General features: G+C 34.3%; 2 protein-coding genes across 3 annotated transcripts; one reads left to right on the top strand and one right to left on the bottom strand.

Annotated features, from left to right (window-relative positions):
• The first annotated feature begins 523 nt into the window (after nt 1-523).
• Nucleotides 524-3,264, top strand: LOC145075096 (vacuolar protein sorting-associated protein 26A). Of its 2 annotated transcripts, none has more exons than XM_079021404.1 (12): nt 524-676; nt 927-985; nt 1,090-1,164; nt 1,267-1,341; nt 1,442-1,514; nt 1,597-1,641; nt 1,774-1,885; nt 2,010-2,073; nt 2,173-2,217; nt 2,347-2,402; nt 2,546-2,721; nt 2,810-3,264. In XM_079021404.1, the coding sequence occupies exons 2-12, from the start codon at nt 983-985 to the stop codon at nt 2,989-2,991; spliced, it is 906 nt and encodes a 301-aa protein (XP_078877530.1). In that variant the 5' UTR covers nt 524-676; nt 927-982; the 3' UTR covers nt 2,992-3,264. The 2 variants fall into 2 exon arrangements, with proteins under 2 accessions (XP_078877530.1, XP_078877531.1); XM_079021405.1 differs by having other exon boundaries at nt 534-671.
• A 2,396-nt stretch (nt 3,265-5,660) lies between these two features.
• Nucleotides 5,661-16,305, bottom strand: LOC145073644 (neuroblastoma-amplified sequence protein). The gene is made up of 12 exons (XM_079020170.1): nt 16,045-16,305; nt 15,922-15,970; nt 14,566-14,739; nt 14,229-14,430; nt 13,853-14,076; nt 12,831-13,752; nt 11,742-12,658; nt 11,590-11,672; nt 10,471-10,830; nt 9,161-10,274; nt 8,504-8,769; nt 5,661-8,338 (listed from the first exon to the last, which is right to left on the bottom strand). Exons 1-12 carry the CDS (start codon nt 16,147-16,149, stop codon nt 5,804-5,806), a joined length of 6,951 nt encoding a protein of 2,316 aa, XP_078876296.1. The 5' UTR covers nt 16,150-16,305; the 3' UTR covers nt 5,661-5,803.
• Nucleotides 16,306-17,551: the final 1,246 nt, after the last annotated feature.

The following is a 17,551-nucleotide window of genomic DNA, read 5'->3' on the forward strand; positions in this document are numbered from 1 at the left end:
TGTAACAATACAATTTTTACATACAAAACTGTCTCTTTATAACTGCACTATGGTTTTCAAACATATCAATAATCCACAAATGCCTCTTTACTTTATAGTTTTATATATCTACCTCAATGAACCCTATATCAACCTCAATCATAGCAAAGCAAGGAAAACCCAAGTATAGTCATATACTCTCATCATGCTACCACTTAATGCACACATATATTTACCTACTCGATCTCTCAACTCTATTGTTAGAGTATGCTTCTTAAACATAAGCCCTAGGATGACCATAATGATGGTTCTTTCTATTAGGGATGCAAGGTTTCAATCCAGGAACTAACCGACAACCCCGATGCTCGAGAACCAAGATCTGTAACTAGACACGAAGATCTTACGGGGATGAAAAGCAATAAGCCAATAAACCAATAACATCACCAAGTCATATCGGTCAAATGGACTTCAAAATCATATTGGTCCAACGGGCCTCAAAATGATGTTGATCCAATGGGTCTAATCAGATCAAACGCGCCCGCATTCGTAACATACACGCACCGCTGTGGGAACTGGTGGCGACAGCCATCTGTCTACTTGTTTCTTTTTTTCTTTTTCTGCCATAAATCAACTCACCAGATCACTTCCGCATTGCACAGATCCGGCAACCGTTTTCTCCGACCACCGTTCCGGTGAGGTATTCTCCTTCTTCCTTACTTTTGTATGCTTATATCCTTCAGCCCAATTGCCTTTTCACTAGATACAGGAGAAATTTAGGTTTTCGAACGGAGAGTGGAGAAAACTTTTTGAATTTTTTACAATCTTAATCAATTAGGCTTTTGATTTGTTCAAATGGCATGTAATGTGTTACGACGGCTGATTAACAGCTTATATTATTGATTTTGTTATTTGAATTTGGTGGAATGACACACTGTAATTGCTTTTAGGTTTTAACAGAGAGTTTAAGGAAAGATTTTGGGGGTGAGAATCGATTTTTGGCGGAATGGTAACAGCTTAGCTAAACCTTGATTGTTGTTTCTGTAATCTGCACTACATCATTTCTTATTGCAATGGAATATGACTTGCTTCCCTCGATTTTTTCTTAATCAGAATTATATTTTAGGAGCTTTCAAGCCTTCTTGTAATATTTCAGTTACACTTAATGATGTGAAAACTCGCAAACAGGTATGCTATTCTTATTGTTCTCATTCTAGATAGATGATTATTGTTTAGTATATCAATACTTTGTCCTTCTATAATAATGCTTCTTTACTAATTCATCATCAGGTTCCTTTGAAGAAGGAAAATGGTCAGATATCAATGGTGCCTCTTTTCCAAAGTCAAGAAAGCATTGCTGGAGTGGTATTTATTGATGGTTTTGTAATTTTGTTGGATAATAAACCCCCTACATGCTAGCTAGTGATTGAAACAAGTTGAATTTACTTATTTGCCCTTTTTGCAGATATCTGTAGACCCAGTGCAAGGGAAGAAGGTTGAACATAATGGCATTAAAATAGAACTCCTTGGTCAAATTGGTGAGTTTTCTACTTAATTTTAGGAGAAATTGTCATGCAAATCAATGTTAATAATATTTTGGTATTTTATTTCTGTTTGCAGAAATTTATTTTGACAGAGGCAACTTCTATGACTTTACCTCTCTTGGTAAGTCCATTTTTTTGGAGGCTAACTTTTCCATATTTCTGATGACATAACAACTTTTTATGTTGTTTTTTTCATTGCTAATTGATAATTCAACATCATTAGTAATTTACTATCTTACCCTTTGTTATGTAGTTCGTGAACTGGATGTTCCTGGTGAAATATATGAAAGGAAAACATTTCCTTTTGAATTTTCTTCAGTTGAAATGCCTTATGAGACATACAACGGTGTCAATGTGCGACTTAGGTAAACACCATCTTATATCTAAATTCTCAAATAAATTACAAAAAAACATCAAACCATGATCATAATTGCATATAAAAAGTACTCATTTTTTTTTAAAACATTCACATTTAATATATGCTCTCAGGTATGTTCTAAAGGTAACTATCAGTCGGGGCTATAGCAACATAACAGAATACCAAGATTTTGTGGTAAGATTTTTTTTTTTTTTTTAATCTCAATATTGTTATGATTTCTTTTTAGTGTTGGCTTATTTATAATTATATGTGTGTGTGTGTGTGTGTTTTCAGGTTCGCAATTATAGCCCTCCTCCATCAATCAACAACAGCATTAAGGTCATTAACCTGCCATCATATCTCATATTTGATTTTTAAATTTATATATATATTAGGGAATATGATTGTATAGATAATAATGTGAGTTGTAATTGACAAGTTTGGCCTTTATGCATGTTGGTTTTTTAGATGGAAGTTGGAATAGAAGACTGTCTTCATATTGAGTTTGAGTATAACAAGAGCAAGTAAGTGGCTTAATTAACAAGAATTTTATAAAATAAATTCTTTTCCATTTAATGACTCATTCCATTCCTTTGTGATTCCGTTTTATACATACGTCTTTTTGATTAACAGATATCTGTTTTTATAAATAATAAATAATATCCAGGTATCATTTAAAAGACGTAATCATCGGGAAGATATATTTTCTACTTGTTAGAATAAAGTTAAAAAACATGGATCTTGAGATAAGGCGAAGGGAATCAACTGGTTCAGGGGCAAACACTCATGTAGAGACAGAAACCCTAGCAAAGTTTGAGTTGATGGATGGTGCTCCTGTTAGAGGTATTATTAATATATTATTTGTTTAGTAATTTTCAGATGATTTGAGTTTGAGTTGATTAATAAAATTATATATATATAATGTTGCCAGGTGAATCGATACCAATCAGGCTGTTTTTAAGCCCATATGAACTGACACCAACGCATAAGAATATTAACAACAAATTTAGTGTGAAGTATTATTTGAATCTGGTGCTTGTTGATGAAGAAGATCGCAGGTATTTCAAGCAGCAGGAAATTACAATATACAGGACTGCAGAGACTGCTTCCTGATATTATTAATCTGGCTTTGGGATTGTTTTGTATATTGTGATGATGTTTGTTGATGTTGGAGGAGGTTTTTTTTTTTTTTTTTTTTTTTTTTTTTTTTGTATTATGGAGTGAAAAATAGCAAATAAACATTGTAAGTGGATATGGTTCTAAGTTTTAACTTTTAATGTTGGGAAAGATAGATGAATCCATTAAAGGTCAGGGGTGGTGTGTGTTTTACTTTTATTTGTTGGGATTGTTTTTGCAGTGTTTAATATAATAATGGAGTTGATATAAGTGATGTATTTTTAGTTTGCTAGTTAGTTTCTAACCACCATAAACCGTGACTTCTTTGCAAATGTACACGATGCAAATACACGCTCTCTAACACCTCAAAAATTAAACAAAATAATGAGTCTAAATCAACAAAACTAATCATCAATATACTTTTTTAATGTTAGTTAGACAATATACACGTCACCTAGGCTAGAGCCTTCGTGTAGTGTGTTGATTGTTACAGGTGTGATAATAATGACTTAACTAATCCTTATGTACAACCAATCATTTGATGTATCTTGGTTTCCCTTGTTGCTCTACATGTAGATAAAAATAAAGTTCAAACGATGAGAGTATTTTGCTGATGCACCTTAGTAGGATGGAATTGGTACGGTATCAATTTGTTTTTCCTTAAACCGTATATCGTACTAACTATAATTGGTATACAAAAATTTCCTACCAGTACCATACCAAGTATACTTGGTACCAATATATTTGGTTACCAATAAATTTGGTTGGTACAAATTGGTAATGTTATATATCGACGTATTTTAATTTTCTATTGTAAGATTTTAAAACAAACAAATACATCGGATAATTTTGACGTTTACTAAAGAAGTTAGTTACATAGTTGTTTTAATTTATAAAAGAATTCTATTGATGTAATGTTAAAGTAAAGTTTTGATTTTGTGTTTTAATGTGGTAATAATTATCGATTAATGTAACCAAATATAATATTCTTAAAACACTAAACACAATTGACAACTAAAATATGCGATTTCGTTTATATATATATATATATATATATATATATATATATATATATATATATATATATATATATATATATATATATATATAAATTGGTTGGTACCGTATTATCATGGTATTAAAAAATTTATACCATTACCGTACCAAGATTGTTCAATTGGTATGGTACTACCAACCAAACATGTTGGCTACCAAATATGTTGGCTGCTAACTTTCTTGGTTCGGTTGGTAGTATGTTGGTTGGTTTTTCGTGGTACAATTTTGACAGCCCTACACCTTAGTAAGTCATTTAGAGTATACTAGAAGAAAGAAGCATTTAGTTTGATTTTGTTTGCCTTTCTGTAATAAGATACCTAGGTGAAGGTATTTTTGTCTTGTACCTTAGAACCTTGGTTAAAGGGATAGTCTGTCATTTAGAATGGCATAATTGTTTAACTCGATTATTTAGTTCAATTTCTTCTCTATTTTTAACTATTTCAAATCTAGTTCATATTGGGTTTTATGGTTATAGCTTGCACCTAATTTTGTGTTTGGATGAATAATTAACTTATTATTTTCTTTATTCTAGATCAACATGTTCACAAGCATATCTATACTTGTGAATATTATGGTGTAACTATGGTGAGCTATTTCATACAATCAATCAACCGTTTCGAGAGATCACCATTCAAAAATTTATTGGCCCACTATCGGCCAAACCACTTGGGCACTAGGCCTAATGTGAGTCGGATCACTTAGTCATGTTTCATAATTGGAAAAACGAGCACCGTGAAAATACATGCCGCTTAGCCAAAGGAAGATGATGAAGAGTTGACCGAAATGCGCACTAAATACTTTTCGAGAGATCTCCTCCAACAAGACAATGACATGGATGGGAAAAAAATTTGGGCTACAAAAATCAAGATGCATCAAAGGGTTGTATATAAAAATTAGTTAGTTATTAGTATCACATTGTAACAATCAACACAATATACATACGAAGACCCTAATCTAGACGATATGTATATTGCCTAACTTCAAAATGGACCAGATGATTTATTTTGTTGAAGTTTTCACTATTTTTATGATGAAACCAAATTGTATAAAAGTCACTATATTTTGGATATCACAAAAAACTATATTTTGTTTTTTTGTTTTTTGTTTTTGTTTTTGTTTTTTTTTTTTTCAATTTTGACAACCAAGAGATGTTACAAAATAGTGACATGTCATTAAAAAATATCACTTCAACCGACAATCTGGATAAATAGACAACAAGATTGAAACAAATTGAAAAAATCAGATGCAAAAAAGAACAATAACAAAATCGAAAAAGAAAATCAAAACATAGTAACTTTATGCAATATACTTTTTTTTTGTCTACATCAACATTTCTGAGATTGAAAAACTGTCAGATGTATAAGGTAATTTTATTAAGGTACGCTTATTGTGAAATTATATGTTTGAAGCTGATTATATATCCTTCCAAGTCGCAGTAATGATCTCGTTTATTAACTTCACCATCTCATCGTTACAATGTTAATTGCTCTTTGATCTTCCAGTTGTTCTTAGTTGATGGGATTTGAATTTACTTCTGTCCTTTCTTTTGTTTCGAAATATTTATGATGACATCATAGTTCATTCATTATCTTTCACATTAACAAAATGAGTATACAATCTAATGATATATTATGAAATATATTCCTACTGATACGCATTTTGTATCCAAGAAACTGAAGTAACTGCAATCCCCTCAAAATCCAAACATATATTAAATAATATATCTACACATCAAAATATGATATCATATTAATTAACTCAACAGCTCCACAGCAGATTTGATCAAATTCTCCAACTTTCCACTCAATTCGGCAACCGTATTCACAAGTGGTTCACAATCGAATTCAAACCCCGTGAGACTTAAAACTTGAAGCTGATTTTCCAAGTACTTCCTAAGACTATCTTCAGCCACATTAATCAACCCAAGAGAAGCATTGGTATGCATAATCTTTGTCACAACTAATCCCGCTAACATTACCTGATTTCCCTTCACAAGCTCCGATAAATAACATGGTAAAAGAACTCTTCTAAACACCAAAAAATCCGCTTCTTGAAGCTTCCGAGATAAACTCCCAACCATATAATTCAAATACGAGAAAATATTCCCATAACATGGTTTCGTTATTATAGTCGATACCAATCCGGAAGCCAACAAAGAAATGAACACCTCGTAATCGGTTAAAACCGTGGTTGGAATGTTACCCTCCTTTAGTTTATCCTCAACCACGGTTAAACACTCCAAATGTAACTTCTCATAAGGAAGTAAAACCGCAACCTTAAGCGCTAAATAGCAATCCATTTTGAGTAAAGACTGTGTCAACTCACAAGCGGAATCCTCGTTCACCAAAACCCCGTTTTGTTTAGGTTTCGAATCGTCGATGATTTTTAAAATGTCTTTGGATTGAGACAAAGATATGAGTTTCTTGAAAATCTCCGCCCAACATGAGTGTAAAGCGTGAACCGTAAGGGTATTATCGTCTTTTTTCGTTTCTCTCTCGACTAAATCTTCTTCTACTTCCCATCCTTCATCCCAATCGTCGTTTCCCCAATCATTTACGGGGGTCTCAGGGGGCGGGTTTTTAACGTCCTCTTTCACGCTCAATTTACCAAAAAGCCCTTCCCATTCTCCTAACACCGACATCAAAACATTGACATGGGGTCGCAAAACCGCATGTTCAGATAAATTCAAGAAACAAGAAACCGCGGAATCGATAGTCGAGAGGTCGTTTGGAGATACCTCGAGGGTCGGTGAGATTGTTGATAGTAATTGTGATGATTTAAGAGCGATTAAAGTATGTGTAAATCGGTTTGATGAATCGGTTACCCTCGGTGTATTTGAACTTGATATTCCCATATTACCCCACCCATCCCACGGGACGACATTTTCTTGAAGCTCGGTGGAAAAAGAACTTGATGTTATGAATTGCATAACTTCGAGCATATGAACACGAATATGACTCGGGATTTCCATGTTATCGGAAAATTCCGCAAGTCGCTCCCAAATTACAATTCTAACCTTCTTCAACTCGTCCAAATCGCCCTCCAATTCGCTTAAACTTGACAACACATGATATAAATTTTGGTGGTCGAGGGACCCACGAGCCAAATCCTTTAAAATCGTCTCCAAGATTCTTAAATAAAGACGCGACAAACCCATGATGTTCTCATAATGCCTTCGAATCTCATCCGACAAATTCGTGTCGGGTGGAAACTTTGAAATCGCCGCGTGATAAACACAAGCGATTGTTTTAAATCGACACCCGGAAAACATCATCGATCTGCAAAAAGTGAGAATCTCCGTGTACACATCGCCCACGAGACCGAAGTTAATATACGAAAAAGTAGCCGCCCATCCGTTGCTTGTAGGGATACTTTCGTCTTTTACCAATTCGACAAACGATTCAAGACAAATCAAGACACAATCGGGAGAGAATTTCGCTTCGAGATCATTCGAGGAAACAAACGTCTTCAAATCATCGATCAATCTGAGCCAGAAATTCACAAGAAGAAGCAAATCCTCTTTCCATTTTGAATCATGAGATAAATGATCAAACCCATCGTTCAAAGATGGAGTTATCTTGAAAAACTTCTTCATTATACCCATCACAGAAGCACCAGGGTACGCGATAAGTTTGATGTACTTTTTGCATTTATCATATGTAAGCTCGAGGTCGTTAATGAAGAAGCGAAGGTTTTCGGGTGTTTGAAAATGATGGTTTGACTTTGCGCTGTTTTCCAAGAAAGTCAACGAAGTTGACACGTAGTATCCGTATACATATGGCCACGGGATCAAACCCTCAGGGACATGATCTTTATAAATTCCCGTGAGTGTCTTCATTGTGTCTGCTAATTGTTCAACTGTATCTTCGTTGACATGCGCGTATACTTCATTTGTAACACATCCTAAATTTGGGCCGTTTAAATTTGCGATGTTTTTGAAGTTGAGGTCTTTGATGAATGAAAGTTTACTGCATTCTTGTTCCATGAGGGTGTAGAAGTTATCGAGCTCGTTGATGGATAGGTGTGATGGATCTGTGGCGATGGTGTCAAATAGTTTGTTTTTTTGTTCGATTATTGGGAAGGTAATGGAGAGGAGGTGGTAGATGTATGAGAGGCGTTCTTTGTTTTGGCCATTGATTTCAGGGTATATTGATAAGGAGATTGTTTTGAAGATGTCTTCGGGGTGATTGAGGAGGATTTTGGTTTCGAATTGTGAAAGCTCGGATTTGATGTCATCGATTGTCCAGATTTCAGAGAGAAGAGTTGAAGAAAGGAATTTTAGTAATACCTGAATTTGAAGGACATGAGGATGAGAACATTGTTTAACAAATAATAAACAGTAAAAAAAAAGTATAATGGTTTAAATATAATCGCTACAGAAAACTACTCGATTGGTGAAAATAAAAGTGTTTCTGTATTTTGTGCAATATATATAGCAGAGACAGTGGCATACCTTGGTTTGATCTAAGCCATAATCCGAAGCTAATTTCATGACATCTTTGAGGATTCTCTTTTTTTCAGTTTTTACTGTCTCAACGAAGGAGAAAATCACACTCTCCATATAGTTGATGTCTCCAGATAGAAAGCGTGATGTTTCAATACCAGGAACAATTTGCTCAATTGCTCTTGTGTGATCAGCCACTCGCTTTTGTTCCTCTAATTTCAATTTCCATTCTCTCCAAAATGACGACTGTGCTTGGTCAATTTTGTTGCGTTCATCTACATTCAAAATAAGGGTGTAAAATGTAAATAGCAGAAGACTGATAGTTCACTTGCATCAATTTTTTCAAAGAAAACTTTCAAGAGCATAAAAAGAAGGATTAAATGCATGAAACAGAAAAGTACTTCTGTTGATTTGTTTATTATAGCATCTTACTTTCATTCCTTCCTATTACAACAGTGTATTTGGAAAGAACTAAATGCATGATTAGATAACTAGATAATAATTTCAAACGAAAACACCTTAATAAAAAAAAAAAAAACAATTGGAAGTACAACGCTGTAATAGAAAGAAATGAAAACAGGATGCTACATAATACACAAATAAATGAAAGTACATTGCTATTATTAGCATTTAACCCTAAAAAGAAAATGGTTATATAAGAATTACCTGAACTTAGCGAAGAGTATTTCTCCTGGAACTTTCTTAACAGCAATTCCCTCCGCTCAGCAGGACCCTCACACTCAGCACCAGAGTTATGCAGCAAACTATAAATCATCCCCAAATTCATCATACTACATATCTCCTCATAATCTTCTCTTGACTTCACCTGTTCTTCAATGATTTGCACACCATAAAACGCATCATTCAAATTCAACAAAAACGCACACCCTAAAACATCTTCCTCTTCCGTAACAGGTGGCTCCATAATCAATTCCGCCAAAGAACCAATCAAATCATCCTTAGGACAAAAATCATTCCTTCCCAACCATGACACAACAGTCGCCATTGCTCGCATTCCAACACTCACCCGGAAGCTTCCGGAAACAAACCTTTTACCATTATCCCCTTCTCGACTCACCTCAAGCAACCACGGGAGCCATGAACCCAAAAAAGATGAAATTTTACCGTTTTCTCTGAGCATAGAATCGGAATCGGAATCGTAGTCAGATACATCAGAGAGTGTCTTTTTTATGCTGCTGAAATCTGTTACTTCAACTTGGTCAACTGGGGGGTGGTCTCCGGTCAACATGGATATCTTTTCACATTGGCTTTGCATATCGAGATCTTTCCATGCGTGTAAAAGTTCACCAATCGAGTCTTTATCACAGTGGCTCAAAGCAAACCCTAGGAGTTGCTTTCGGGAATTTATATCCATGTTTTCAAGTGCGGGCCCTCTTGCAAGTGCAGTGCATAAATCCCAAACGGGGCCGTGTCCTTTTTTGGCCATGACAAGACATAAATCGAAAGCAAGTTGAAGGTCTCCTGCAACTGCTGCTTCTCTAGCAATAGCTTCTTGAACGGATGAGATTTCATCTTGTGAGTTGAGGCCGAGAAGTTTGGCGATTTCAATGAGCTCGTTGATGTTGAGGTAGGCTCCGGTTTGGCTTGTGATTGCTAATTTGATTATTTCCATTGGGTCTTTGATTTGGCGATATTGTAATGGTAGAATGTGTACTCCTAATCTTGGGAGTTTCACTGTTAGGGCTTCAATGATGTCTGACTCTATCATTACGTTTCTACTGCTTGGAAGAATATCTAGACATTCCTTCGCCTTCCAGATCTGAAACAAGTCCCACAATTTTGTATTTCATATAATAGAATTATTCAAGAAATACCCAACTGGGTAGATTTTTCAAAGCACAATGCTATAGCAGAAAGAAATGAAAGTGGGATGGATTACAATAAATACATAAAAGTATGTTTGCTATTTCTTGCAATAAACCCTGATAAAAAAGAATGGAGCAAACGCGACTTACTTCTGAGCTAGATAGACTTGATGCTGAGAAAAAGTACTCTCTTGCTGCCAAAATGACGATATTTTCAGCTTTATCTGTTGGCAACACAAGTGAACCAGAGCCTTTTAGATAGTTTCTAGCAAGAGAGAACTTCCCAGCTTTTAGTAACCCCCTGCAAAACTCCATCAACATGTATTCTAAATCCACAAAAGGAAATGCCTTTTCTTGTAGGGACTGGAAATCTCGCCACATATTTGCCCAATCATTATCTGTTCTGCCAGGCTGGCGACGAATAAACTTTGAAAGTATAAGGCGAAGAATCTGTTTCACACTTTTGCTATCTGATTGTGCCTCCAGGAAGAAAGCAATTGGCTTTGGAACCTTTAGATAAAAATAACTTAATAAATGAAATGCAATTGGCTTCATATATCTAAAATAATCTTCAATAAAGAAAAAATAAAGGTTCTTTTGAACCTAAATTGATGCTTTTAATCTGTTTATAAGGCCATCTCCAACCCAACACCAAATTTGGTGTAAAATTTCTTAGTACAATTTGGTCCTTTGACTTAGAATTTTATGCATTTCTAGTTTATTTGTATAATGATATTTTATATGTAATACTTGTTACTTTGGAATATTATATTATATGTAAAATCGACACATTAACTGATGATATATATTAAATTTATTCATTTTTTTAAAAAAAAAATAATACCTTTTGATAGATGTAGAACTATTTCTTAAATACATGTATAATACTTTTATAAATGCATGTGTAATATTAATATAGATATGTGTTGAATGTAATTGTTTTTTGTTTAATAAAATGGTTGTTTTAATGATATGATAATCCTAAATTAATTACATGCGAATAATATATTTTGTTTATAATTTCCTGATAATATAATTTATAAAACTATAGTAATAAAAAAAAAGATGTAAAAAGCTAATAACTATAAGGATATTCTTGAAAATCAATATATAAGTTAGAAAAAAAATATATATACCTAGAGAATATTCCTTTTGGTGTTGAAAATGGTGTAAGGGTTGGAGATGAAACACTTTTTGCACCAATATATTACAGCATTTTGGTGCAAGAAATGGTTTCATGTTCTAATAGTGGTGGAACAGAATGAATACCTGGTAAAAAGCCAAAAGCCTTCCAGCCTCAACATGACCTTCTGCAAGTTTAAGCCGCTTTTTGAGGTCATCCACTTCAGAACCTGCCCAACCAAAGTAAGGCAATGTACATTGCAAATGCTAATAATTACAAAATATGTGAAAATAGTCACCATGCAAATGTGGAAGTTTAAACAACATTGAACCCATGGTACTCCATTTATCAGTTGCAGTAAAGAAATACAAACACCGAAGAGCAGAGTCTACTGCTTCAGCCTCATTTCTGAAAAAGTAGCACCCCTCTTCAATAACAACCAAACAGACTTCAATCTTATTCTCCATAGCAACTTCTTTCATCCATCTAACCAAAAACGAATCAACAGTGTCCGCCACGTCAGCGCTAGGACCATGATGCTTCTCCATAAATGGTACTGCTCTATCTCGTAGCTTTTTTATTACATTTTCCTCATTGTACCCCTTAAGCATCAACTTGAACTTTTCATAGTCAGACAGCTGTTCCCATGTAACCAGACTCATGCTAAAATTCATATCATGATCATCATCATCCTCAGAGTAAATAAGCTCGTGTAGATAAGAAATAAGCTTGTGGAAATCTTCCAATTCTTTGATCCCCTTTCTGCAAGCAAAGTCAATTAAAGAAAGACAGTTGTCCAGCTGTCCACTTAGGGTATCCATATCTCTAGCTCTATGTTTGTACCAGGTAGATAGTTCGTCTCTTGATGGCCATGTGAATCCTGTTAATTGTTTCACAATTGGTTCGGTTCTGATCTGGATGTCACTCTGTGGGAGGGTATTAATGTAATTTACCATCTTTTTACATTCAACCCAGTCTTCTTCCCTAAGAACAGTAACCTGAAGAGGGGAAGATCCAGGAAGAAGCTGTGCATATGTCTGAACAGGGACTGTTTCAGGGATAGCAGACAAAATTTCAAGCATGGAAGGAGATATTGAGTAAGGATGGCGCTTGAAAAGAAGATTTAAAGCTCCAAGTTTCCCACTTTCTGCAAGTGCAATAGCAGCTTCATGGATGGGTAATGAGCGAAATTTGATGTAATCTTGTGCAGAAAATCTGAAAGAGGCTAAGTCAATGTGTTCTAGTCAACAAATGCAAGAAATAGCAATGTACACAAATAAATGAAAGCATGTTGTTATTTCATGCATTTAGCCCTCAAAACATATAGAGGATTATGCACCAGATAATAAAATAAGATGCAATTATGGGAAATGAATAGCCTTATTACCTGTTTATCCCAAGAAATGTCTCCAGCCTGTCTCTGAACTGCAACATTTTAAGTCTTGCTAACCGGAAATCCCAACTTGGGCTACCCTCTTCATCTTCCACATCAGAAAATTTACAACGGTTTGTTAAATTGAGTCCATAAGAAAGTAAAGTCCTGACTGCATCTTCTGTTTGTCCAACTCTATCTAAACACTCAGAAAGTACAAAATCTTGATCCTTAATACGCGAAAGTAATGTATTAATTTCACTAGTTCCCTGTAAAGAACACAACCACTGTGCTTTCAACACTTCATCTTTATCCAACCCATGACGATCAGCTAACTCTAATGCTGCCTGAAACTGTCGACTGCTGATATAAATATCATATAGTTCCTCAACAGATCTTTTTGCAAATGAAATTAAGCTCCATTGCAATTTAGCAGAGTCAAACTGCTTGTATTTTTCCAGGGTTACTGGCTCAAAAAGAACCAAATCTGAAGCTTCAAAATTCTTGCTTTCTAGGATAAATATGCATCCTGACAACTGTGTTACTCTTTCTAAAGTAGGCAAAGCGTATTCAGAATCATCTTCCAAGATTTTAACACCACTTTGAATGTCAATCATAGTGATATTGCCAGTCCTAGTGGCAACAACAAGGATATGGTCAGCCCACCAAGTGAAATCTAATATATTGGTCAAGTCTTTTTTTTGTTTGTAATGAACTACTGGAAGCAAGTGTTTTTCATCAAGCTTGTAGATGACTAAACATCCTCTTAAATCCAGTGTAGCAATGTATTCTCCTTGTGGTGAGAATACAACTTTTGGACATGACATTTGATCTGTATAACCTTTTGTTTTGGTATATAGACCTTCAAACTCAGCAGAAGCCAGTTGCTGTAAGCCTGATTGTCTACACCATTGCCAAAGAGTAATACTGTAAGGTCCTGGAAGAGATAAAAAAAGTAGATGAGCAATTTTTGTAATTCAATCTCAGTTATAAACAGGAATAATCAATCAAGATTCAAGACAGATATTGAATGTTACCAATGCTAAGGCTGGAGGTTGATGTGATGCTAACAGCACTACTAACTACAGCAAACAATGAGTTATCTGGATGGGACCCACAACAAGAAATGTTTTGAGGGAATTGCTTTTGTAACAATGCACCAACATTTGAGCTGCTAGTTGTGGAAATGGAGGCACTTGGGTCCTGACTAATCTCAATCTCATGAACTGAACCATCTGATGCAAGGATGCTAAACGTACACCTGTGAAAATGTGTTCACTTTAAGAAACATAGACATTCAAAATGATAATAACACTGACAAATTAATCAAACAAGCATGCAAGTAAATGAACACAATTGGTAATATTAAATTAGGTTAGAGATTCAGTTTTGAGACAGAGTCATAGTACTTACAAACAAGACTTTTTCACATCCTTATCGTCATGAATAACAAAACTGATAATTGGCAAAGGCACTTTTAAATGCTGCTTTGTAATTCTGGTTATCTCTTCACCATTTGCTCTTATGAAATAAAGGGTATCGGTATTATCAAAAATTCCTAGAACACCATGATCTTCTGACCAGGCTCCAAACGTGTATGTGATAGGGTAGCTGCCTGGTTTCACAGAGCTTAATTAGTCGTGTGTCGTTAAGCTCTCTTTTATGAAAGAGAAAAGATCCACAATCATATATATAATAATGGTATTAAAGTAAACTATAAGATATAATGACAAGCATTTAGGAATCTTACAAGTGAATATCCCACAAGGCTCTTGGTAATTATCATCTCTCTGTAGAATAGTTATCTCGTTTCCAACTGCTATAGCCACATGTTCGCCACTTGGCGAAACAAACATCGATATCCATTTGCTCAATTTCTGTGGATATTTACTTGTGGCCCATTTTTCTCTAAACTCATTCAGACCTTCATGGTATAGTAGAAGCAATAAAGGTATAAGAAGAGAATAGTTATCATATTTAACCAATAAAAAAAAGCAAAATCATATCCATTGTAGATCATCTTGAGAAACTCACATCACATGTAAGATAACACATAAACTTATTATCTCTCCTCTGATCTAAATATAAAGCATTATAACTGGCAAGGGACAGTGACAGATCAACTTTTCATATGTTTACAGTAATTATTTTTTAGCTACAAAAGCTGCAGCATGGAAAACATCAGTTTGACTTTAGTGATAGGAACAAATAGTGATACATGTCTCATTGCTTCTAAGTTGACTAAAATACGATAAAGAAAACACAAGACCGTAACATACTTATTATCTCTCATCTGATCTAAATATAAAGCATTATAACTGGCAATGGAACTAGAGAGTGCAATGCTACTTTCATGACCCTTCTATCCATTAAAATGATATAATCCCACAGAATCACATCTCACCATAGTGCCATCACTCATCTCCAACACATGGACAAATCTGTTGTTTTCCAAGTGCTTGCTACAGATAATTTATACAGCAGCTTATCCTAACCTTTCACTTCATCAGAGATATACTGAAATACATAACATATTTTCTAGTTTTGCCTACTATCTAAAATAACTTGGTGGTCTACAATAGGGGTAAAAGGCCAAAGACACGCATGCTAATGGAACCTTCTAGAAACTACTAATAATAACTAGTTCGCACAAACCGATACCTATCAAGTCCCTTAAACCAAGTGGTTGTGAGTTCAAGACCTTTCAGCAATTAAAGAAAGAAAATAACTACGAGTTCTTCAAGTTGTGTGAATGATTTTGATCCTATATGACCAGATCCCTCTGTTCCCAACAAGGACCTAGGCATCGATTTTACAAACGTAGCACATATCAATGCAGAATTAGTTTTTTAATCTTGCTGTACATCTTATATAATTCTACATGAAGTAGTTAATATCAAGTGGAATGTAATTAGCAGAACTTCATTAATAAGTTTATACTACACGTCAATTTCGAAGTTGAAAATCAACTCCTATGACGCCCAAAGTCCAAGTGCAGCGAAGCAATCAGGATTTCAATGGATACGCAGGTAAATCAAATACTACATAATCAGCCAATTTGAATTACTAAATGCAGTTAAGAGAAAAGGCAAAGATCGGAATGCACCTTGCGCCGAAAGAAACCTGAGGAAACCTCCTTTAGTGGCTTCATTTAGCTGAAATTCCAATTTGAAAACTTTTATTAAAATCATGAACTAACAAACAATGATCATTGTTAAGGAAACTGAACCTGGTGATGAACAGGGGGGTAATTTGGAGAGTAAGGTCTAGACGCGTGATGACGAGTCTCGTAGAGAACTTGAGGAATTGTTCTTGTTTCCTCCTCAATTTCCATTATAGAGTATATGAACAACTTGCTACTGCTACTGGTATTGCTGCTCTACAGAATCAAAATCTGGTGGTTTTACCCTGGAGATCTTACGAAGAAAAATGTCGTACGGGACACGAAGACGATTCCATTGAAACAGAAAACCGGGTCAGAATCACATGATACCGTTTGGGGTTTTTTTTTTCTCCTTTAGTCGGTATGAGAGTGCGGACCCAAAACTGTGCACAGATCCGATCCACTATAACGTGGCCCATGACAGTATTTTGGGCCATCTTTTCATTTATTAGCCTATTCATGGTCAAATTACTAAAGTGTGTCTCCACGTAATACCAAAAAAAAACCCTAATTATTTACCTGTTGTTCATCGGAGGGTCATCTCTTTAATCGTATCCGAACAGTGCCTCCACGTAATACCAAATATTTAGACGACCACGCAGCCACTGTGCACCATTTTTTCTTCCTTAGGATTTGAACGCAGATCGATCTTCTTACAAGTATCCCTCTTTTTGTCTATTAAGAAATCAGAATGTATAATGGATTTTTTCCATCGATGTAATTAAAGATACTTATTAGCCCGTGTAGTTTTAACACACATGGTAATCTAATTAGAATTAGAATTTGTAAATATAAATTTTAATTCAGAAAATTTATATGATTCATTAGTAACGTGTTGTTTTTCGATAACAGTTAAAACTTTAAAAAATTAATTATTAAAAGTTAATAAATTAAATAGTCGTCAGCAACTAATATGGTTTTTTTTAGTTGTTTTATAAATGTCAGATTTAGCAATACTAAAACCAAAAAATATTATGTTGTAATTAATTTCTTAAATAAAAAATCTGCAATTTATGGCACATACACAATCGCTTATTAATGGCTTGTTCATGTATCTTTCATACGGTTTTTTTAGTTGTTTTATAAATGTCATATTTAGCAATACTAAAACCAAAAAACATTATGTTATAACTAATTTCTTAAACAAAAAATCTACAATATACGACATATACACAATCACTTATTCATGCATCTTTCGGTGTGAGTCCTAAATAAATTTAGTAAATAACTAATTAGATGTACGTTAAGTTCACACATTTATTCATCATAAATACATATTAGTGGTACCTCGTATTCTGGTAACATTCATGCAAGTAACTATCAAAGATTTTGACAATTTGTATGTTGTCTTAACTATATTTTGAAATAGATAATGATTAAAATTGTTCATTTTAGATAGAGATGGTAGATTTATAAACAAAACTTTCAATATTATATATAGAGAATTTTTTAGAAGTTTATAAACAATTTGTATATTTTAATTTTTTATATCTTTTTTTTTAAATTTTAAGTATATCGCACTCCATTCATCATTTAATTTGTAATTTAGTGAGTTTTGTTTATGTATGTTATA

This window comes from Lactuca serriola, chromosome 9 (assembly GCF_051521515.1).
Source record: "Lactuca serriola cultivar US96UC23 chromosome 9, Lser_US96UC23_V15, whole genome shotgun sequence".
Lineage (NCBI taxonomy): Eukaryota > Viridiplantae > Streptophyta > Magnoliopsida > Asterales > Asteraceae > Lactuca > Lactuca serriola.